Source organism: Cyanistes caeruleus, chromosome 1, assembly GCF_971803275.1.
Source record: "Cyanistes caeruleus chromosome 1, bCyaCae1.hap1.1, whole genome shotgun sequence".
NCBI lineage: Eukaryota > Metazoa > Chordata > Aves > Passeriformes > Paridae > Cyanistes > Cyanistes caeruleus.
The window spans coordinates 99000996-99026371 of NC_141701.1; the positions used below are offsets into that span (position 1 = coordinate 99000996).

The 25376-nt window shown below is 38.2% G+C and overlaps 1 protein-coding gene across 3 annotated transcripts in view; it reads left to right on the forward strand.

Annotated features, from left to right (window-relative positions):
• Nucleotides 1–25376, forward strand: part of POU6F2 (POU class 6 homeobox 2) — a 311706-nt gene that overhangs the window by 206544 nt on the left and 79786 nt on the right. For all 3 annotated transcript variants that reach the window (XM_086844510.1, XM_023919541.2, XM_023919539.2), the window contains exon 5: nucleotides 10727–11043. In XM_086844510.1, the coding sequence (XP_086700636.1) occupies nucleotides 10727–11043 (317 nt within the window). The remainder of the gene's footprint in view (nucleotides 1–10726; nucleotides 11044–25376) is intronic.

Genomic DNA, 25376 nt, shown 5'->3' on the forward strand with positions numbered 1-25376 from the left:
AAAGAAGTAAATGTGTCTATATCTGGTAGAGAAGTGAAGATTTTGGGGCCATATGTGCACAAAGAGAAGGTTCTGCATGAGAAGAACAGTGGTTGAGCCACTGGAGATGATGGCCATAGGAGTTGCCCTAACCTATAGAAGGCTGGAGGACCTCTGTAGAGCTGGTCTTTCCAGGCGGACTTTAGATAAATATGAGTCCAAAATGAGTCATATTTTTGAAGACTGTGGGAAGAGGGGAGAAAAGGAGTAGTGTTGTGGTTATGTGATGCTGGACCTGGCTCTGCCTCAAGGATGGAGATGGAAAAATTGTTTGTCCCATGCTCCCTGGCACTTGGATGGAAAATCAAAGGGACCCATATTAATTTCAGCTTCATTGAAAACACACAGTAGGAAAAACACTCATAGTTGGCAAATGGAAAAGTTTTAAATTGATGATGGAAGAAACATTCATTTCCAAGCTTCTGAGCGAGCTATTAAAATCAACAGAGTAAAGACAAAATCCCTGGCACTGAAAATGAAAGGAACAGTCTTTGTATCTACTTAGTTAAAACTTGGCAAAACAAATCTAAAGTAGTGGTTTCAGATTTCCGTGTGCACTAACTGTGCCAACTTTTGTTCTCAGGGTTGCCATGACAGAAAGTTCATCCCACTTGCTCAGTGCTTTTCCACTAACTTTTTAAATTAGAAGTTAATTTAAGCAAAAAGCTAGATCTTGTGTAGGCACTGACATGTATTTCTTTGTTTTGTGCTGTTGAATGGTCCAGGCTTTTCATGAAATTACACCTTTTTTAAACAAGCTCATCTGTATTTAACTGGTATTGAAGTTAGTGCCCAGTAATGGTATGGAAATTCTACCTACACTAGTCAGTGGGCTTTTGCAAGAGGATGAGAAATTCACTAATTGCAAAAACAAGGGAATTTGTGAACAGCAAATTCTCTCCTCTTGCCCTCCACCCCCAAACATCATTATCTGTGGCTATACATTAGCAATCAAATTCACATTATGACCAGTCTTTTCATTAGCATCGAAATTTTCTTAATTCTCTACAGTTTAAAGTAGCTTTTGCATTATTTTATGAAAATATGAAATATAACAGAAGGAAATTTTAAAAGAAAATTGTAGTTGTTGCTTGGAAACTTCACACAACCCAGATACATCACTGCCAGTATGTTTTTATAGGATGAACAAAATATACCTGTTAGGACACATTCTCTTATGAATTTTCTATATATTTAGAGCAAATTCTGGAGGATTCTTCTATAATTCTAAAAAGAGTACCATTAACAGCAGGTGTAGTTAATATGTATAACAGCCTTAATGTGTTGGTAATGTTTTGTAGTATTATTGATATTTGGTATAGCTAATGCAGCTGATGAGACTCAAACTCTTATTTAAAATATTTCATTATTCTGAATGTTAAAATTAGGGCAGTGATGTTTTAAGGAAGGCAAAGACTAGCTTCATGTTAATTTTTTTGGAGAATCACAGATTAGCAACCAAATTCAGCTTTTCTTCCATTAGCTGGTCTGGATAAACAAGTATTTTCATTGATAAGGGTAATAAGGTATTAGTTAGTTACTGCATCAAAAGGCTGCCAATATTCTGTTCAGAATGAGTATGTGTACATAAATAGTGACTCATTTTTGAGTATTTTTTTTGCCAATTGAAAAGTCTTCCTTTACATCCTTTGGATTTTGTTCTCCTTTCTATAACTGGGTACTCCAGGTCCATGAAAATAAATACATTATTCAAGTGAGAGTTCTTTTATTAATGTCTGTATGTTCCTTTCAAATTAAAAATAATTAATAATCATGAAGAAGCAACTTAAGAGCCAAAGTAAGATCTAGATGGAGTTTGTTTAAAGGACTGCTATTAACTGCTACTTTTCAGTGTACAAAAACGTACAAATTAACAAACAGCATGGGGTTTTCTATGTGCTTTTGGAAGTCATGAAGTGTACAGTGCATTGACTGGGCGGTGCAACGCAGCTGATCTTCTGGGCTCTCTTCACCTGTGCATGGGGCTCATCCTAACAGAAATGTAACTGGCTTCACAGCCTGTGAATGAGGACTGACTATAAAATCTTCTCCCTAAGTCTCCCACCCAAATTCTTTACTGATGAACAATTGAATATGCAGCAGTATGTGAATAACCAGGTTGTTTGTTTATTTATTTGGTGAGCAGGAAATTAGGAGGATGGGAGCATGTCAGCACCCAAAGAGCAGCTAATTCACTGTTGCTGAACAAAGGTGATAGATACCAAGCACAGCCAAACTAGGAGTTGCATCTGAAGCAGCAAGATGTTTGGCTGATGAACTGTAGAGACAGGAAAGAAATCTCATGTTCAGACACTCTCATCTTACTGTGAACTAAAACTGAGCAGTCAGTCCATCTGTGCCAAAACCAACTGCTCAGTCTAAAACCATTTCTTCCCTATTGTTTAACTTTGTTTTGAATCTCTCCACAAGTAAAATAAACTAGAAGAAAGGATATAGGCAGATTGCCTCAAACTGACCTGTAGTCAGCTTAAATATTGCAAAAAGAAAACAGCTATAGATACTAAGGTATGTTTTGAAATGCACATAACTAAATGCAGTGTTATTAATTATGCAGGGCATATGATAAAAATCATGGAAGATTCTTAAAGATGGCAAAATATTGCTACTGTGAGTCAACTGTAGGCAAATATTGGGTACCTTGGTGGTGGTACTTACCTTCAGGAATAGCTTGTTAAATGACATATCACCAAATTAAAGTTCTCCTCCCAGCTCTCCTGTAATTTCTGGTGTGGAGGTAGTTGCATAGTTTAGAGAAACACTGATCCTTCATCTAAAGAAAGAGCACCTCTATCTTCTGCTCACACAGTGATGTTACAGTACCTAGCACAGCATCTCCTCACCAACCTGTGCTCAAGATTGTTTCTGGACCACAGCTATTAAAGCAATGCCCCTTGTGACTCAGACAAAGCTTTTTAGTCTATTTTATTCTTCTGGTGAAGAATACCACATTCAACATGGTACAGCATCTGTGTGCCCACTGGTGAGGAGGGGCATTCAGTCCCTACCTACTTCAGGGACTGGGAGCATTGCAGCCATGTGTTTTGTTTTGCTTTGTATTCTCCCCCATGTTTTTTTATCCGGTTACTGCTATTTTTAATTTTTCATGTCTAGGGAAAAGCAGAAGTTCAAGGCTGTATTGAGAAAAACAGGGCCTGTTAACAAGGTTGAAGCTCAAGTCACAGCTCCAGCAGAGAATTTGTGTGCAGCAAGGTAGAACTGCCATTTTTGCACCTGGTTCTTGTAGTTGCTGTTGTAGTTTTATTGATTGTAAAGAGAAGAAGTGGATTGCACTGCATTTTTTTTCCCTTTCTCCTTACAGTGTATATGTTGCTGTTTTCTGAGTCATTCCATGGCCTCTTCTCACTGCTGTTCAGCTAACTTCTTTGGCTGGAATTCATACACAAAGAACAGAATTTACAGGTGCTTGACTCTTAGAGTTCTTAAAAGAATACAGAGTTTCAAGTCTTTTTCTTTCAGAAAAGACTGGAAGTGAAGATTGATAGAAACATGGTTACAATGAGCATCTGAGACGTGAAAGCTAACACTCATACAAAGTCACCTGCTGGACACTGTAGCCTGAGGCTGGGAGAATGTGACATTTTCCTATGCCATTCCCAGGACACTTTCACAAACTCAGCCTACAGACCAACCTTTTAAACCACAAACATTTTGATCTGCTATTTGATTGTGTTATTAATAAAAAAAAACCAAAACCAAAACCACACACGTGTACAAAATACCCAGTACATTTCACTTACAGTTATTTCACTTTTAGTTATACTTCCCAATCTTCAAAGAACAATTCCAGAAGCTACAACTGGATGCATATTTCTTTGTCCAAAGATCCATATAACATAAACAGTTATAGAAGATGCAGCTGCAGATCTATTATCTGAAAGAATGCAAAATCACTCTGAAACCACCAAGCAGTTCAACAAGCTCCTCTCTATGAGACTCTGCCCCAAAGCCTCACATAGGCTGTCAGGAGAAATGGCAGGATACCTGGTGGACTGGGACTCTCTGAACTGTAAGACAGGATTCTGCACAACCTTTTCCAAGGCTTCTGGGGCTGTATGTCGTTGCACTGCTTTCTCTACAAGTATTGCTACATTGAGTATGTCAAACAGTCTGCATAAGTGACGTTGAAATTATGGTCCCCATCAATGATAGAGCATCTGAAAGAGTAAAGGAGAGAAAAGATAAGCTGCAGTTCCTCTCATTAAAGGTTGTATGTGCAGAGAATGCACAGATTTTCTCTTATGTCCATTATAAATCATGGTCATTGTTCTCTGAGTCAGCAGACTGTTGTTTCAAAGTTAATTTCTTTGTGTCATTCATCCATTCCCTGTCATATCCTTTCAGCTGTGAAATCTTACACTGGGTTCTGTTGGCCTTTAAATGATAATCTTTTCACTGTCAATTAGTTTCTTGCTAATGAGTCCTGAAGAATTTTCCCCACAAATTAGGAGGTAATCTTAAATTCTGGTCCACAGCAACATAGTTGTAGGCTCAATATGGTTTGGAGATCCACTCTGTAGGAGTACCATGCTACTCAAATTCATGTTCTGTTCTATTCTTAGACAATCTGGGACTGGCTCTGCACTCTGTAATCAGAAAACTGCTTTTATCTGGCATAAAAACGTAATTGTAAGGTCCTACACTTGATCTGTGAGTCATGTTTGGCAAAAAAAAAAAAAAAAAAAAAAAAGCTGGTAAAATTTAAGAATTTACCGTATCTATATTACTTGTTTGGCACAGACTTTGGCATTCAAACAATTACAGTCTTGTCATGCTATGCTTAATTGCCTGTCTTTGAAGGAGAATCCCAAGACAAGTCATCCTGATTGATCCCCTGTGTCTTGATGATACCCCAACTCCAGTTACATTTCAATCATTTGTACAATATGATACCTAAGGTCCCATTTGAACTGAGAAAGCAAATGGCTTATTAAAGTCTAATTTCTCCAGCATGTTCTTGCCTTTGGACATTTTAAATAGGTTAATGTAATTTTTACAATACACTCAGGGACCTTTATTCACTTTACAGTGTTGTCATAAACTAGAGGAAAATAGCCCCTACGTTATCTTAAAATGGGAATTATTCTAAATATACTTATCCTGATACTTAGTCAAGCTCTCCACCTTAGAACTTTTCTTCTTTCTTTTTTTTTTTTTTCTTTTTTATTTCTTAAGATTTTAGTGGATTATTCTACATTTTAAAGTTTGGTAAGGAAAACAAAATGTCAGATTTATTTAATGCAGTGGATCATTTTTCAGGGAAGCTCCAGTACTCATCAAAATGTAGACACCACAGGCACCATATAACTTATGATGGCTTTATTCTTAATACTCCCTTTTTATTGCCTACATTCTTTAAAGTGCATTTAGTGCTCATGAATGATGCTGGATGTGACAACGCTAGAAAGTGAAGTCCTCTGTTTATCTGGACAATTGGTGCAGAGGACTATTGGCAATGCAAGTTTCTCCCCATAACCCCATCTGTGTTTTGCAGCTGTAACTTTGAGGCATCACCTTTAGGAACAAGGAGATGACTTGAAATGTGTACTCTTTCCATTCTTAGCCTCTCTGCTGAAAGTGCAAATAAAGATGTCAATTGAAACCATCCAAGACCATAGTCTTTTTGATCTTCCTCATTAGATGTTTTGAAACCATCACTTATTAAATTACACAATTTATTACCTTGACTGTGTAGCAATTTTCTTCCAATGCAGACAGGCTCTCTGTGGATATCTGTGTGTGAATATGACTTCTATACATTTATACATATTCTGTATGGTAGAAAACATGCAAAAGCACCATTAAAGTGCAATGACTTTTGTTCCCTATATTGACCTAGGCTGAGTTTGAACCAGTGGTTTAGAAATAACATGCTCTGTATCCCATTACTAATCTCTTCAGCCACAAGTCCAGCCCTTCAGGGATTTTTTTTTTCACAAAGAGGATGCTAACATATTTAACAGAACTCGCATTTCACTCTCAAAAAGAAAATCTGAGCATATGGAAAAACACGGGTATTTGGCTAACCTACCCCTCATTACCCAGGAGGGAGAGAATGTAAACACGGGCTTGCATTAGATTGTTCAGTGTGTGTATTCAATCTTTAGAAATCTGTTTCAAAGAAAAGAAAGGCATAAGCCTCATTAAAAGAGAAACAACAGGGTGGAAAAAAAAGCGAGCCATGTCAGCTCAAACTCAAGCCCAGATGCTTAAGTTAGTTACACTTTTCAGTTTAAGGCAATGCAAATCCATTCTCCATTACTGGGGAAGTGGAAAAAGGCATTAAGCCCTTGAAATGGCAAGAGTCAAATTCTGTGCTCAGTCAAATAGGAAAAGGTTTAATGTATGATTTTCTTCTTTTTAGTCCATTGTACATTGTATCAAGGCACTGAAGAACAACTGTGCAATTACGTAAATAGGAGGAGAGAAGCTAGAGTAGCACAATGGTTTGTAAGCTAAAATTGTGTCTTATTCCTCCTACCCCTCCTTCCTCTTTACACAGAAACAAACATGCACAAAACATTAATAAAATAAATCAGACATTATGTGAAGCTTATCCACAAGAGCAGATTCTAGATACAATTTGAATCCCTGAATATTAATTTGATCTTCTGCCAAGCACTGTAGAGGTCTTAAGAATCTGAGTTTACATTGTGAAGGAAAGGTGAAAAAGGAGTCCTAATTTTAAATTGTTTTCATTATATAAACATTTGTGAGCATACTTATCTTCCTTGCTTTTTGGAGAATCACGATTAAACATTAAAATGTATGTTTTAACATAAAGCATAACCAGGGATATTCCCCTACTTATGTCACAATATGTTAGTCAGGGGCATCAGACAATTGCTACTATTTTCTGTTAATCAGGCTTGGGAAATAAAGCCTCTTCAGTTTGCCCACTATGACAAAGCTTCAGTCATCCCCCTGTCATGGATCAGACTGCTTCTTTCAGCATGGCTGCCTCAGAGGTGAATTTTCCCCATTGTAACACTCTACTTGGCAGAAGGGCATTTTCATTTCATTTCAGTTTCCTGTGCAAGTAACCAGCAGAGGAATAGAATATGAAATGACATATTTTGTGTGAATATTGTAAATGCATGGCAACACTATGCCTAAGGTACCCCCAAAGAAAATCAAGGAGGAGTATGTACCTTAGGTCATAACTTTCTCTAATCCACAAAGTAGCCTGAGATCTGTGACAAGTATTGCAGGAGATGACCTAGGAGATCAGAAAGTTTGCTTTCACTGCCTCTTGACCATTGATTTGCACCACTTAACTCCATGCCTTGTATTCTAATGTAAATGCTTTGACACTATGAGTAAGTATAATCTGCTTAAAGTAGGATCATAAACCGTGGGGTGATCTTATGGAAAGAGATGCCTGTTGAACCATAGGGTTTAAAACCCCTCACGCCATTGTTTCTTCATAGATATTAGTTATATTTGCCATCTTCTTGGATACCTGGCATATATTCAACATGTATTTTTTAGGGAGAGTTGAAATGTCACACAGCTTTTGTGGATTTTCCTCAGTTTTTCATAGCTGGCATACATTTTAAGTTGTGTGTCTCTTTTAAAGCGATGTACTTTGTGTTGACCTTTTTAACCATAGAGAGAACTTTCTGCAATTCTTTGCAAGCCTTTTTAATTCTTGAATGCAATTGTGAAAGTAGCACTTTTTACTAAAATATGTCAAAGTTTTACCCAGCTGTTAGCCAGTAAATCATAAAAAAGATTCCTGTGAGGTAGGCAGTGCATGTTATCTTTTATACATGCAGACATAGCACTGTTGTACCACCTGAAATTCCATCAGGCTCCGAGCTCTGCAGAAAGTGACAAATGCTAGACAGGTATACGATTTATAATGGATGAGCTATGCAAGCAAGCTCTGGGAGTTGGATTGGATTTGATTGCAAACAATAATATGACACAACCCCTGCTGTGGATGGTACACACATTGAGAGGCAGTACAACCTGGCAGCACAAGCAACAGACTGCAGGCATGATCCTGAGCCCTAAACCCACCTTAACTGTACACCTACTGTGTGGTTTTCAGAACACCTTGTCTGATCTAACAGTCCTTCTTCCAATTCCCTATCTGTTTGTTTAGCAACAGCATGTTAAACAATCATACCTCTCTAAGACACTTCAATGCAATTTATAGCTCAGCATGATGATGGGCTTCAGAGGGGCTTTTTAAAGGAATTACTTGAAAACACAAGTTACTTGAATAATTCTCTGCAGTTGCTAGCAAAAAACTCAGAAAATTTTCCATGAAGTAACTACTCTCCATTAATCAGATTATCCTTCAGGGAATATCTTCTACCCCAGGAAAAAATGTTTTCATTTCCAGTACAGAAGTGAATGGTAGAGATATCAATCTTCCTGAATTCACCAACATTTAAGTTGTAGTGAGACACTGAGCAGTACTGAAAGCAAAGCTTTTCTAGTCCTAGAGAAGGTTTTGTCTCCTCCTGTCCAATTGTGTACATACAACATAAAACAGTCCCTCATTCCTCCCCATGAGCCATGTGGATTAGAAGTTATGCTTCTGTGGGATGTCATTTAATTAATTTCTGTACTGGAGTCTGTGGATGCAGTAAGGGTCAGTTTGAAGTCTTGGTTCTGGTTATCAGTGGATCATGCAGTCTGCTAAGCTATCACAGGTGAAGAAATGGCCCACATTATAGAAGGAGCTGGTCTAGATTTCTTTTTTCCTCATGGGAATGGTACCGGTCTTTCTGCCTCTACGTACATCCCTACAGATAGAATTGGTGAATGGTTTTCCTTGCCATCTGAGATGATTCATGCTATGAATCATTAATTCATCTGTGCAGTTGCTTTCTTGTATACACATCTTCTTTGTTCTCATATGCCTTGGATTATATTGCCACTCACTGCCCTGTTGACTTTGGGACATTTAGGTACGAATTCTCATTAGGGAACTGATGGGAGTGTTCCCTTACTTCTCTAGGGTGATACTCTTGTGCATGAGATACTATGTATGTTCTTAATTTGACTGTTACTCTGCTTTGTGTTAAAACACAAAATTTCTTTGAGTAGCTTTCTTGATAGAAACATATTGGTGTTATCAGTCCTCCTTTGTGTTATTAGGATTCTTTGTTGAAGTCACATACACGTGGGTATAATTCTTGTCAAGGCGTATTTCTAGTTTGATTCCTGCATCTGTTGAAAGAAAATTTAGAGCAGCTATGAGCATGGGAATTGAGAGCCAACAGCTCTTCTTATCAAGTCTTATACTTTCCCTCTTACATCCTTTTCTGGCTTACCCTTTCTGCCTCATCTTTCTCCATTTTCTTTTCTTTTTCTTTTTCTTATTCCAGTTTATGGCTCATTGATTTCAGAAGTTGCACCAAGACCTGAGGTTCAGCCTCAGGCATAGACATCTAGAAAGCTGAAATAGGGACATCAGCATGAAAAGAAAGTGGAGATAACTTGGCTTTATCTGCCAGTCCACAAATAACTTGGTCAACAGAGTTTCTGGCCATTAAATCTGAGTGCCATTTTAAAAATAAAAAATTTAATTCATTCCCGGTTTACTTTTGCTTTTGTGGATGGAAATTATAATACAGGGTGATGCTGGCAAAGCAGTATACAGAGCGAAAAATATCATAATGACCTTACAAGCTGTTTCCCTTGGGATCTTATAGCTAACTAATTCAACTCCTAAGACGTTGATTAACATGGGTATGGCTGGAGACAGAGGTGACTTATTCTGGACATAATCACAGAAAGCATCAGTCTTCTGTGATGCTCTTGCTGCTGCTTAAAGCTGTTCTTTAGTGACATCCCTATGACACACTTCCTGTGTTCCTGAATTTAATGAATGTCCTAGTCAGTTTGAAAGTGTCTCTGGGAAATAAAGTTTGCTCCTTTGTACCAGCAGGTTGATGTAAGCCACGCACTTCCAAACATCACGTTTGAAGCATATGCTAGCAAACACAACAGACCTTAACTATCAGGAGCAAGTGAGCAGTGCAAGTTACAAGAAGGAATTTATAGCTTTTAGATGTGAATTATAAGGAGCAGTTCTTATTTCAGAGACACACACATTTTATTAGGTATTTTTTGCTCCCTAGGCATTGCACAAGAAATTTCACAGCTGAATGTTTTATTTCCCGATACCTACTGCATAATGACACGACAAAGTTCTTTTCAGAGTATCCTTTATTTTATGACTATGGCTCTCTCCTCCTTTATATAAAAGCACTGGTTCATGTTATGAGATCTTGCTATACTTACAAGTACAGTGACAATCTGTTCCTCTCTTCTCTAGGCAGATAAAATTCCCATTTTCTTCACTGGTAATCTTGTCTGAGCAATGAATCCTGGTCAGCTCTGAGCCCCATCCTGTGGGGATCCTAGGGGCATCCCCTAGCCCTTTCAAAGGTTTGCTTTCATTGCCTCCAGGGAAGTCTGGCTCTTTATCACAGAATTATACAGGCAGAACCACAGGCTACTATTGACTGAGACAATTTCTTCCCACATCCTGAAATCTAGGGCCGGCTGTCCTCAGAAACCAGTGTGCCCCTCAATGTAACAGAACCAGAATTTTATCCAGAATACCTTTAACATAGTAGGTATTACTGAAACTTGTATAACTCCCTTCCCTCTCTTCAATTCACAGCTACCTCATCCCTGAACTCCCAGCTTCAACAGCTTCAGCATCTTCAGCAGCTCCAGCATCATCAACAGCAGCAGCAGCAGCAGCAGCAAAGCCAGCAGCAGCAGCAGCAAGCTCAGCAGGCACAGACTCCACAGCCAACCCAGCAGACTCAGCAATCACAGCCACAGCCATCAGCACCACCACAGCAGACCCAAACACAGTCCCAGAGCCAGAGCCAACCACCTCCAGCCTCACAGTCCTCCAGCTCCCCTCAGAAACCCAGCCAGTCACCAGGGCATGGCCTTCCATCTCCTCTTACTTCACCAAATCCACTGCAGGTAGGACGCTACATACAAACCCCTAAAGGTCTAAAACCAGCATGTGCATTCTCTCTTTCACTGCAAGGGGAAACCAAGGGAAGGTTTTGCCTTCTGACCACACAGGCGGGGAAATTCCACCTTGTATTACTCAATCCTTATGGGCATTCAGCTTAAAACATCTAAAAGGCCTGATAAACCATAAAAACATACCTAATGATGGTTCTAGGATGCTGCTTCCTGAAGAGTAAAGGTCTTTTGCTTTTAAAGTCAATATTGTAAAACCCATAGAAAACTCTAATTTTTTTCCCACAGATTCATCATGTGACATTCGCAAATTGCAATTGCCCAGCAGTCACCCTTTATCATAACTTAAGAGGATAACTATATTAACATTTCATTAGGAGATGATCCTGACTGTCAGCTTCTGTTGATAGACATGTGCAAGGGATGGATGAGTTACCTCTCCTCTTGAAATCACAGTCCTAATTTTTATCCTGCTAATAATCAAATAATTCTTCTTAGTATAGAATCCAAAGCTAAGGATGCTAGTTAATGCCGTTCATAGACGCTCCCTCCAATTACATAGTTATTTTTTAATGGACCAACAGCTACCTCATCCATACTGATGCTCAGCCCTGCCCATCTTAGAAGTCCTGGGCAGAAAGAGGAGAGCTCTGGTCCAGTGGTCCTATGTTCTTAGAGTTAGGTATTCTTGCACTACATGTGTCATGCTACATTCACATTGTGCAAGAACAGCTCTGACTGTACCCATAGGTAGTGCGATTCCAAACACCAGGGTAGGCTGTGGAGTCACTGAAGTCTCATTCTCCATTCACTCATAGTCAGTGAAAATGAACTTAGAAAGCAGAAAAGTCTCTCTCAACTTCAGTCTCTAAATTTTGAGACACTACTTAAAATGTTTTACCCACACTGATGGATTTGGATCCATTTCATGCAGAAATAAAACTGTATTAGCTTAATAATTAAACAATCCTTTTTTAGACAATTAAGGGAATTGGTTTATAAGAAGCTTTTCTTGCATGTGGTCAGTTAAACCTGCATTAATCTGAGCTTCAACTAAATTGCATCAAATCTGATTTTTTAAATTATTTAGATAATAGATTTAAAAGTCTGCAAGAGATGTGTCCTTGCTTGCTGAATTTTTTCTTAGAGTAGAAAATAATGTTTCCAAAGCTTCCCTGTATTGTCTTAAGGACTACATATGCATCACTTAATGCCCAATCTATCATGCTTTGGGTGCTTTGGGGCTTTTTTGTATGCAGATTATTGACATACAGAGACACAGATATTTTCAGGGGAGCTTCTGTTATATTTTATTGTTTTGGTACAGCTGTAATATATACACACAAACTGTATATATTTTCCTAAAACTGACTGCTACATATTGTGCTCCAAAAGTCATTAAGTTCTACAAACAAAGGAAATGCAAACATAAAAATTAGAGTTGGAGTAGGGAAGAATTGGGGTTATCTCAGACAAGATAGCTCAAGAGGGTTGTACTAACACTGAACCTGAGGTCTTAACTCTTATATAGCCTTTGGTCCCAAAGTAAATCAGATGAATGTGAGTATTTCCAGTCTCATCTGTGATCTACAGGTGCTTTCAACTATTTGCTTCCCTAATTTTCAGAAGTACAATAATAGTAAGTAAAACCTTTCCTGGTTTTACTGCCAGTGACAGTACTTCCACACAGATACCTTGGCATATCTCTCTCTTTGGCATCCTTGTGCTCACAACTACCCATCTGAAGGCAGTCTGGATGTGGCAGACTCAACAGAAGTGACAGAAGGGAGCCAAGTGCTCTGAGGTGTTTTTAGTTCATACACTATCCCTTGAGCATTTTAGGAATTGGGATTACATTCAATGAAATACACCAGTGTGAGAGGTCTGGCATTTCCCCTGGGCTGAGCTCAGCCAGTTGCATGACTGGGATACTTTCAGAACAGTAGTGAAGGAATTAGAAGTCATTAGGTATTAACTCTGGCTCAGCATTAAAAACTTGCTAATAAATTGTGGGATAAGTAGTTTTAATGGTCTTTCCTCTCTGACCCCCACCATTTAAATTGCCATGAAATCCCAAAGCTTGTTCACAGATAGAAATATGCTATGTACTGACAATCAGGAGAGAAGCCAGAACTGACCACACTACTTCAGCCTTTGCCTTAAGTGTTGTGTGTAGGATCATTACTTTGGCCTTCTAAGCCATCTCTACAGCATTTCTACAGCAAGTGTAGTATTGCTCAAGCTTCCCTAAAAGTAATTAAATCTTGAAGCATGCTCTGTCATATTACCAGGAATTCTGAGACACATTTATATACAAATAAATGACACACAGATTTATTTCCAGAGGAACTGATGCTGTATTTTGTATATGGTTGTCTGGGTACTTTTCTAAATCAGAGCAGTGGTAAGATCTCCTCCATGAAACTTGTCTTTCCATTCTAAATCCCACAGAGAAAGGCTGCTTTACCCTTGTACATCCATCCTGAGGGTTGGATGTGAAATTATTTCCTTTCACACAGGCAGTTAAAAAAAAAAACAAAACAAAAGATGGGAGCACATGTTTGGCAGCAGTTCCTCATAATAACAGCTTAGAATGTGGATTTTTTAAATGTCCAATGTTCCAACTTAAAAATCAACCTAAAACAAAAGTCAGAGGTATTATGTCCTCTAGGGTAATGTTCTTTATGAACTAGAGTGAAATGGATTTTGTTTGAAGAATATTAAGGGAATAAAGAACAACTAAGTTAAAGTTTGACAGCTAAAATTTTATTTCTGAATTCTTGACTTTTTTCATGTGGGCTTTATCCTCTTACATTATTCAGGATCTGTCTGAAAGATATTAGTTTAAAAAAACACAACCTCAAAAAATTGTCACGGAAAGTCAGTAATTCAGGAGGATGATTGTGTTTGTTTCAAAAAACTGAAGGATAACAGCAATTACATCTCAAAATGTACAGATGCTGTCATGTCCTTCAGAAGGCAAATTAAATGAAAGTCACTTGCTTAGGTATACCTGGGTGAGGTACTTTGCTAGCTGATCGGAAATTAATAATGCTGGTGCAGTATACACCAGCTAAAAGTCTCAGAATTATTCTTGTCAGATTATTCTGTAATACTCTGCTTTAATTTTATCAGTATTCTTTATATGATTCAGTGGGCTGGATTGTAGTTACAAAACTACTTTTTATGGGATCTTTTAATGATTGTGTAGAAAGACGTAAAACCTCCCTTTTGGTTCCAGGATATGAATTTTTTTGCTAACATTAATGAAGATGCTCCAGATTTACACTGGTAAAAGCCAAACACTGCAGAACCAAGGTCACTGTTGATTTGCAAGAGACAACAACCAGAGAAGAATTTTTAAAAGCTAAACTCTCAGGAAGTGGTGGGTCAGGCAGATGAGAGAAGACTTTCATCCCTCCCTTCAAAAATGGTGAAATTTCTCATAAAGATAATCATAGTCTGATTTTTTTTTTTTCATTGTCTCAATTGACTAAAACAAAGGAATCCAGAGGTGAAAAACAACCTGTCTCGTGTCACAAGTTGAGGACTTCAAAACCTTTACCTCTGGGAAAATATACTTCTCCAAATATCCTTATCCTGTGAATGTTTTGTGTTATTATATGCAACACATATGGGTTCTTGAATGGTCAGCATGCTGCAACTTGAAAGGATAGTTACCACATCTTACAGAGTTTCCATGTAATTCAAATTTTGAAGTCGTAAGAATTTCATTATATGCAGTATAAAATCAGATGAGCATAGTACTAAGTAGCTAATTATTCTGCTTGACTACCAGAATAAGGCACTTTCTACCAGAAAAATATATTTAGCTGGCTCCAAAAAAAAGGTTAGCTTCTGGTGCTGACACTCACTGTATATTTTAGAGATAGGGAGAAGATGAATGTACACATAGCCAGACCTGCAAAGGGAAAGCTACACTATAGGAATAGACGAATTGTCAATGATTTCTACTGTTGTTTGTGTGTGAATAGGAACAGACAAACAGGAAATCCCCCAGAGATTTTCTTACTGTAAAATTATTCTGACCGTTTTCAGAACTCTTTCCTGAAGAGTCTCTTTTGTCACAGAAGTCTACCTACAATAACTGCAGCTGATGGAAGATGATGAGTGAGAAAAAAAATAACAATAAAAATAGGGAAGAAGGGAAGTGAGGAGATGACAACAGCACAAAAATCTTCCAAGTAATAGCAAACTCTAGGATACCAAAACCAAAACCTCCTTCAGATTAAATTTTCATACTAATCTTAAATAATGTATTTGGATACTCAACACTTTTATAACAAAGGAACAAAGAAAAGCAGAAAGGCTGAAATACTCAGCTGTAAATGAGGAAGAATATGTACACACATGTCTGAGGCTCCAGTAGTCACACAAAACAAACTGCCCCTTCCCTTTCCACCCAGCCTCATTCACTGGTTAGCTTCTCATTAAGGAAGAATCAGCTTTGAAGAAATCTCAATGTTTTCTGAGACTTGGACATATTTACATATCTTTAAGATACAGAAGTCACAACCAAGTCTCTTTCAGCTTGATAAAGGCCAGATTTTCAAGGATTGTGCTCGGGGTCTGTCTTTATGATTGTGTTAGTATCCAAGACTTGTCATATTTTTCTCATGCTTATTGAATCCTGAGATTAAGAAAACTTGATTATGACACCAGTAATCCCACTGAGTTTGGTGGGTTGCTTTGTTTTGCTAAAATTATCTAACCTCTTCTGCATAAGATACTGTGCAATGTATGACTGATTGAATCTGTTCCCAAGTTGCTTAGTAATCAATTTGACAAAGAAATATTTTATAAATGGTGAGTAAATGCACTGCTTTGGGCACACACAAACGTGGTTATTACCCACTGCAAATGCTGTTGTGATTCAAACACTTTCCTTTTGGTTTTGTGCTCTTTTTGCCACTGCAGTAGCTACGTGAACCACACAGACATTGCTGTTCACAAACTTGAACTTTGCTTGAGAAATTGTCAGGTTTGAGTTTCAGTGCCACCAGGGCCTCCTTTCTTCTTTTTCTCTTACCTCCTCTGGTACTTCCATGGTCATACTCATCCTTTCTGGGTCTTCCACCAGCTGGGCTGCTCTGGTAGGACAATATGGCAATTTATCCTGGCTGGACACTGGGGAGCCTCTGCACTATGCTGTACCCTGGCTCTGGTGCACAGTGCAGAGACATGCCAATGGTTTCCTGTTATGGCTAGCTTGTTTGAGGGCTGCTATTATTCATGTCTCCCTGGAGATTCATGGGTGTCATTTCCACAGAAAAGCTCATTTCAGCTGTGTGTAAGACTCATGTCCATCCACACAGTGTGTATGAAGAATTCCAGTCCTTCTCATTAACAGTCTTCCTTCTCCCAGTAGTTCATTGCATTTTGGAGACTTTAAGGCATTGGTACTTCCCCCTGTAAAGCTGTTTAGTACTGCATTTAAACAGAGCAGAGATGTCAAACAGTCTCAAACAGACTTTATAAGCACATCTTCTCATTTCCTGAGGAAACCTCTCAAGTGGAGCACTGGCTGACTGGTCCATCCAAATATACTCTGCTGCTGTTGCTATTTTGGAAGCACAAGGAAGACTGGTGTCTGACTCACATTTAAAGCAAAGGAAATTAATCTTTGAGCAAAACAACTGGCATTATTAGCACCCAAGGGGCAGATGCTGAGGCTAATAACGGAAATCATTTGCTAGAGAATTCTCTGAAGGAGAGGAGAGGAGAGCTGTTTGCCCAGCAAACAGCTTGCTCTGGCTTCTGAAATGGGAGCATTTAATAAAGTCCCTAAAGCAACTGAAGTATTTAATAAAGGGGAAAATAAATAAATAAATAAATAAATAACATCCTCCCAGAACAAATTTGGAAAAGGATACATATCCCATAAGGTCTTCTATTTCCAAAGCCTCTCTAGGTAGAAGGTGGGGCCCTTGGGGATCTTAAGGACAGAAAAAGTTGGCACAGCCCCTCAGATACTCATAAATCAATCTTTTCTGCTAGCATTCATTTATCTTAATTTATTTTTTCACTCGTATTTCCAAAATATTTTAAAGAAAGTAGAGAATATTCAAAAGAATATTTTCCCCTATTTTTCATATTCCCCATCTCTCTGTATTTAAAAAAATGCAAGTCATCACAGGTTTCTAGTTTTTCAGGAAAGTAATTTTCTACTTGGAAACAAGTGGACTGAGTGAACATTGAGAACCTGGTGGGCTTGGGTCTTACTGAATCTATGGAGTAAAATTTTGTAAGTGGTATAGCCCTGATGTTATATCATTAAAGCTCATTGTGCAAAAAAGCACCTAAAAGAGTGCTCCTAGATACTGCTATGGAGGAAAAAAAAACAAAACAAACACTCTAGACTGTGTTTTAAACTTTAAAATTAAGCCTTTTTTTTGGCAGTGTTGCTGAGATCTATCAGACTGTCCACTGCTGGATACTGTTTGTGGTTTTAGCAGATGCAGGTGTTTAGGAAGAGTAATACTTTCTCCTTTTTATTGGTAGCCAGAACGTTTTGAGAGAGTAACTAAGCACAGGCCTGGAGATTATGAAATTTGCTTAAGTGTTAATGGGTTGATTGCTGAGTTACAGTCTGCCGTCTTTACTGGAAATTGATTGACTAGTGCTGCAGGTCTTCACACTTGATGCTCGGATTTGACTCGAAAATTCTGCCAAGTCTTTTACTCTGAAATTTATCTTAATTAGATCTGAAAGACCTGCCACAGCAGAATAGTCACACCGATTAAAATGAAAAACAGGAGAAATTACTGATCAAATTAATCATAATGTCGGGTTACAGCTGTAGGTCTGATGTAATTTGCCACTCCAGTGAGTTACATCGGCCCAGGCAGAGGAAAGAGAGCTGGTTTTACGCTGATCCGTAACACCAGGCAGCTTCAGGCAGCCCATCAGGATGCTTGTTCCTTTCATTCTCTTGGCTTATTCTGACCTTAGAGGTGCAACTAGAAACAATTTAGGCAAAAGAAAAAATATCCTTTTATCGAAGGGGTTAGACTGGAAACATGAGCTTTCCAAATCTTTCTTGTTCCATTTTTTGCCCTTCTCCACCAGCCATCTACTTTTGTTAGAAGTAATTAACAATTATGTGAAAACTGGAAAACTAGTAAGTCAGAGGTTACCACCACAGACAGACTCAGAAAATGTGTTCAAGAACTCCTTGTGGGTTAGGACTTGAGGAAACTAGGATAATTTAAACAAATGGGCATTTAGCAGCATATTTCCTTCTGTCATGGTTTGACACTGGCCAAACTCCAGGCACCCATGAAAGCCACTCACTCACCCTCCCTTGCCACAGCTGGGCAGAGGAGAAAAAAAAAAAAAATCAACAAAGGGTTAATGAGTTTAGTTGAGCTGTGGACCAGGAGAAAATACTACATGGGAAAAATTGGTTCAGCTTAGAAGTACAAAGTGAATTTTAGTTATTAATAATGTCAGAGGTGGATAATGAGAACTAAAATAAGCCCTTTTTTACCCAGCCCCTCCCTCCTTCCTACCGACAGCACAGGGAGACAGAAGGTGAGCGTTTTGCTCAATTCATTGCCTGAAGTTTTGTTCTGATGCTCAGGGAGAGAAGTTCTTCCCCTGCTACACTGTGGGGTCCCTTCCCATGGGAAATAGTTCTCAGTGAACTTCTCCAGTGTAGTTCCAATCTCACAAGCAGCAGTCCTCCCAAAACTGCTGCAGTGTGAGTTCCTCCCATAGGCACACAGTCCTCCCAGCTGCAGTGTGGGTCACTCTTCCATGGGCTGCAGTCTTCCAAGGACAGGCTGTTCCAGCCTGGAAGCAGGGACCCCCTGTCTCCCTCCACCAGGTCTCCCACTGGATAACAGCCTCCTCCAGGCATCCACCTGCTCCAGCATGAGCACCTCCCCCATGGGCTGTGGGTGGATCTCTGCATCCCCCATGGATCCCCATGGGCTGGAGGGGCACAGCTGCTGCACCATGGTCATCACCATGGCCTGCAGGGGAATCTCAGCTCTGGTGCCTGGAGCAGCTCCTCCCTCTCCTTCTCCACTGACCTTGGTGTCTCCATGTTGTTTCTCTCACATGTTCTCACCACCTTCTCTGGCTGGAATTGAAACTGTGCCCCACTTTGTTTTGATTTTCTTCTTAAATATGTTATCACAGAGGCATCACCAACATCTTTAACTAGCCCAGTTTTGGCCATTGGTATGTCCATCTTCAGACCCATCAGAGATTGGCTCAGCCAGACATGGTGGAAGCTTCCAGCAGCTTCTCACTGAAGCCGCCTCTGGGGCCCCTTTGCTACCTTTGCTAGGTTTTCACCAGGCTGTGCAAAACCAACACACCTTTTAGTAAGTAGGAAATCAAAAATGAGTCTTGATAAAGTTGTAGATACAATGCTCCTAAAAAATATTTTTAAATTTTATACTTATCATATATTCTACTATGTATTATAACCTTTGGTTTTTAATATACAAATTACCAATTGAATCCATGTTGATAGGAGATGGGCTGTGGGTATTAAGGGGCCCCAGCATAATATTTACATCTGGAGAACAAACCTTCTACAATTCTCCTAGTACTTGTTCCACCAGCAAGGTTTGAAAGGTTTTTAGGACAGCTTGTCTTGTAGCACCACTGTAATTTTTGCTGCTGATTCAGGACAAAGTCAAGAAATAAAGAAGTTTGCCACCAGCTGAGAAAGGAAATGAAGTAAAGGAAAGAGAGCAAGAAAGGATAGATGGGCACTATGAGTCTCAGAAAAAAAATAAAAATTCTTATCTCTGAAATGCACACCATTTTTATTATGATAGTGTCATAACTTAGATTACTCATGAATTTTCTAAGTGTTTTTTCTTTCCAACAATGATGCAATTCTATAAAGTTGGTTTCTCCCTTGCCCAAAATTTCCTTTTAATTTTCTGGTTTAGGCCTGGTTAATTGAAATAACTAAGTATACCTTTTGTTTAAAATCAGTTTAATATGTTTATAAAAAAATATTATACTTAATTGCCTAAAAAATATTGTCTTAGCAAAATAAATTGAAAATATTTTAATTCATGGTGATGATTTCAAATCTGCTGGACTACTTCATAATTTTCAAATGCAAGTCTTTTTACTGAGACATTTCAATGCTCCATTTTTGCATCAGAAATTTCATGATAAATTAGGAAAATTTCAGATAATTTCCCACAAGACAGGAACTTGACTTATGTTGGATAGCTTAGACATGACCTAATATCCTGTTTGGAATCCAGCTGGAGAACCAGGTTAGGTTATATTTGTGAAAGAAACTGGAAGGCAAAGCTGAGCTTCCAGAAGACAAAACTTGACATATGGAAGCAGTACCTCATGTATTGCTAGGATTATCATTTTACTAAAGGAATCATGATGGTGCATTCTGGTTCTTAAAGGTGATGAGATTTTTTTAAAGTAGCAATCACCTCTGAAATGTCTTTGTATATTAATAAATATTTACATGCTTGTAAAAAGCATTGAGGAAGCACTCAGATTTGGGAGGATCCTAGTCTTTGCGTAAAAATACTGATACTACAAAGAAAACCCTAAAATATAGGCCCAGCTACATTACAGAAGGGTGATCTTTGCTAGAGATGGCAAGTAAATTGGTATCAAAAGATGATTTGGAATGAATGTGATAATAAGTGGTATAAAAATTGTTAGTTTTCAATGTGTTCATGATTTTCATCATATTAACTCTATAACTCTTCAGCCTTCTAGAGAGCCAAATCCAGCTGGAATGCTGTCTTTGTCTCTTACTACTTTTGTCCCAGTTTGGGACAAGAGTCCACAATCCTTGTGGACTGGTGGCTTCAGCTGGAACAGGACAGAAAATGATACAGGGCAGGTCTTCTCTCTGCCTTTTCCCAGGAACTTGGGGATACCTCACGGAGTGACAAGTAGACCTGCCAGTGAGGATGCTCCATAGGCAGGTGAGGACTAGGGTTGTAGTGGGATCAAGATATAGGAAGGGGCAAGTAGGGAGAAGTCAGTCTCATTCCCAGAATTCATCTGAGGGTTCAGTTTCCATCAAAGTAGAATTCCTCAAGGACAGGGCCTGATCTTAGGGAAGAAAAGGAAAATGTTGGGAGGAGGAGAAGGGAGAAAAAAAATGCCTTTATTACTCAAAGTGCTTTTATTCCTACTGGCATATTCTACTGGGAAAGATAAAGGGCAAAAAAACAGTATTGGTATTGTAAAAGACTGAAATTTTATCACAGATCACAATGGATCTTCTGGAATAAGATGCTTTATGCATTTCCATCCTACCTCTGTGTCTGCAACTTTTTACTTGTATAACAAGACCAAACTTCACTATGAGGGAAGAAGGCAGAAGGTTTCTCACAGCACTCAAATGAGATAGGTGCAAGCTCAACATGCTACTGTGGAGGATTCCTGCTCTTCTCCCTCCCCAACTTGATAGAACTGCAGCTGCCTTGTTTGGGTTTTTTTAGCTGTCTTCTGACTCTGAAACATGTTCTCCATGCAATCAAAATGTGTCTGACAGAATTTTCAGTTCATGTAAAACAAATATAAAAATAAACAGATCTTGAGAAAACCAAGCCATTCTAAAAATCCTTGATGTTTTCCCCATAGACGTTCAAAGAGTATGTCTAGGGGGAAATCACTGGCACTTCAAATGTAAAAGCAGGTATAGAGATAACATATGTCAGTCCTGAAGACCCAAACTTGGCAGTCCACACTCTCATGAGTGAAAACTACAGGAGAAGGAGAGAATTCTTTTACTGCCGTATTAAATCTGCATATTTAGCTCTAATCTCATTATCAAATTATGCCTTTTCTTACTGAATTCACTTCTGACAAATAATTTGCATCAGGAAGGAAAGTAATAATAGTAAATATGCTGTTTGAGTCAGGAGCATGAGACTGCAGTCCCAGGTCTGCCACTGTCTGGGATGTCACTCTGCCTTTCTGTTGCTTTGTTGATTCTCCCACCATTGTTTGATCACCACTTTATACTGAAAACCTTTACAGTTTTTGGTATCATGCAATGAGGCCTTGATCTTGCATTGGGCTTCTAAGTACTGCTGCAACACACTAATACTACAAAAGCAAGGAATATTCAAAGGAGGAAACACATAGCACCCATCACTCTCTCGCTGAGAGTGGTGAATTCAGACTATTACTGTTCACTTCAGAGTACGTAGAATTGGTATCCATTTTGTTTTCAAGTATATTGAATATTTTGAAGTTTCTGTCAGCTGCTCAGTGTGCTGTCAAATGCACTAATGAAAGGTTTTCCTAAAGTTAATTTTCCTGCTCGTAATACAATACCCAAATTTGCTTTAACACTTGAAAAAATCCATCCATACTAAAGAGAATCAGTTGCTTAATCCTAAAATTAAAGGTTATTGCATGCAAGAGAAAATAATTACATGCTCAAAGTATGGAAAAAAGAAAACTTTTTTAATATGTAGGTATTTGTATAATTAAAGACTAATCAAGCATGAAGGCTGCTGACTAAACCAGAAAATGAGATTGTTGGCAAGCAATATTGTAATGTAAATGCCATTTTTGTTTAAGTACTAAGGAGCTGGAGGAATGATATCCTGAACAGATTAAAAGCAAACAGCATTGATAATAAATATTTATCAGATTTCAAATGAAACACACAGAGATTTTTATATTTTACATGCAAAATATATTGGCATTGAAGTATTCAGTCACTTTTCAAAGGTTTGTTCACATCTTCACTTTAAAATGTTGATAACAAGCACTGACTAGTGATAGAAACAGCTTTAAAACTCAGTCTTAATCTGTAGCAGCATCAGAAATGTGTAGGCAATGGAAAACGACTAAGAGATGCTAACACAGTTAACTATAGATGTATAAGAACAACTCCTGGGGCTAGATAGTCAGAATTCTAGTGGCCTGAGTGTGTTTTACAGTCTTTTTCTTTTTTCCAAAATGTTCTCTTTAATTTTTCAAAAACAGAGGCAAGCTTCTGATGCTTAAATCCATGCATGAAACAAATATTTAATAAAGTATTTATGGATAATGTTATTTTCTGTATGTATATATATATATACAGAAATTAACCCAACATAACCACTGCTTTGTTGTAGAGGACTGATTTAATTAAAGGTCCGTATCATCTTGGGAAGGTGTTTTAAGTTTGTGGAAAACCATTGCACTGGTTAAATATGCTCATCATACACCTTTGTGCTATGTTATTGCAGCCTTAATCTTGTTTAGAAGTGGATATAAAGATGTTTGGCTACAAAAGGGGTTCAGAAGAATGAGGAAATGATAGGACATCGAATGTGTTCCCATTCATTTTCTTTTCATTACACTGTTCCCAAAGTTGGCACTGCTCAGCTTGATGAGGTCCAACAGAAACCATCTCTTAATAAAGCCTGATCATACAACAGTTTAAGCTAATTTAAAACATCCTTTGAAATCTCTGAAAAGAGGCAAAACCCAGTGGTTATGATAGTGAGACAGTGAATGCCTTCGCTTTAGTATACACATGGTGGGCCATTGCATCCTTTGTGTTGATGCATACCTCCTGTTGTTTCCTCACAAATTTACTTTTTGGAATAATATTCATCTCACTTGATTATGACTGAGACATACAATAGTATGTCACAGACAGAGTTATTGAGGGAAAGTGACAAAAGGGATTCTTGAATGTAAGGCTGCCTAAAACCTTATCTAATTTTCCTTATCCTAGTGTAATTATATCTATTTGCCTTTGGACTAAAGGAGTGTAGACAAGTTAAAATTAAATAATACTGTGAAAAAGTCTAATGCTAGTCTCTTGAATAAGCATTGATCAAATTTTCAGAAGGGCTGAGTCACTACAATTGAGATGAACTGTAGAAATTATTATTTAGCCTTCAAAGGAATAAAGATACAGATTTCAACCTCTGCATTTCTTAGAAAAGCCTTCCTTGTATCTATAGGTTTTATCACAAGAAAGTGACAATTTGCAAATGCCAAAATTCAGACTGAGGTCAGCCCAAGCCAGCCTGGCCCATACAGTATTCTATGTTTATCTGAATTACCGATTTCTTAATGTATAACTTCACAGATGGGCATATGAATATATTGGCATTAAGGAACTTTATAATAAGTACTTTGTAAGTCCTCTAAGCAATTCATATTTACATTAGTTTAATGATACAAAGGATTATGTTGGTAAAAAAAAACACTAAGGAAAATAGTAGGAAAAGTAGAAAACTTTGTGTGTAGTCAGTCTTGGTCCAACACGAGGAAAGTAGCAGAGGTAGGAAAGCACATTTAGATCAAAGCTATGCAACTGATGGTCTAGGAGCAAGGTCTGACCCATAGGAAGTTTCTATCAAGATACCAAGTGGGCAAATAAAAGAAAAATAAAATACTCTGAAGGCAATTGCACATTTGCTTTACCCTGGTGTATGTGATTTCTTGTGGGTCATGAGAGCAGCCCAAATACCTAAGAGAGGTGGGCAGGTGAAAAATCTGCCTTTGGATATTTGTTTGTTTGTTTGTTTTTCATACATAGCTGACTGAACCATAGTAGCAAGTTTTAGTTTGCCTGCTAGCAAAACAGCCTGATTCGTTTCTTCTCAGAAATAACTGTGTCTCCCAAAGATTAGTGATCATGTAAAGCAAGTGATAATTCCTTTTGTGTTTGTTTGTTTATTTTCAAATGTAGTGTAGCATAAAGTCCAAGTTATAAGAACAGTTTACCTGATATTTCCAGAAGATATTTCTACATTTACCACAGTTTTCTGTAGAAAACATAGAATGGTGTAAATTATTTAAAGGCTGAAACAGAAACTTTCACAAATCATTAAACTACCTTGTGTCTTGGAGAGGATATTCCTGGGATATTTACTGGGGGCTCTGCAGGTTGAAAGGGGAATGGAGTCTGCAGAAAGAGAAACAGTGCCATACAGAAAGAGCAATTATTCACAAAATAAAAATTAGGTTAATGGTTATAAATATCAGCATATATATTTGAAATGCCTTTATTGTGGCTATTAGTTATGAAAAAGTTATGACTGCCATTTTACACTAAGTACCACATATTTTTTTCATTGTAACCATGACTCATATAGCATTCATATATATGGGAAACCTACAAAGAAACCTCAAACCACCTAGTGACATGTAGCATGTCTCCCAGCTCTCTGGCTTTATATTCCTGGACAGCCATCAACCTAAACAAGGCTTAAAAATGCTCAACACTAGTGTACATCATCTCCATTTACCTCCATGAATCAATAAGGACAAGCAAGCCTCATCTTCAGTGCGTGGTTTTGAAAGCCTTAATCTGATTCTGTAGGCTAACAATATCC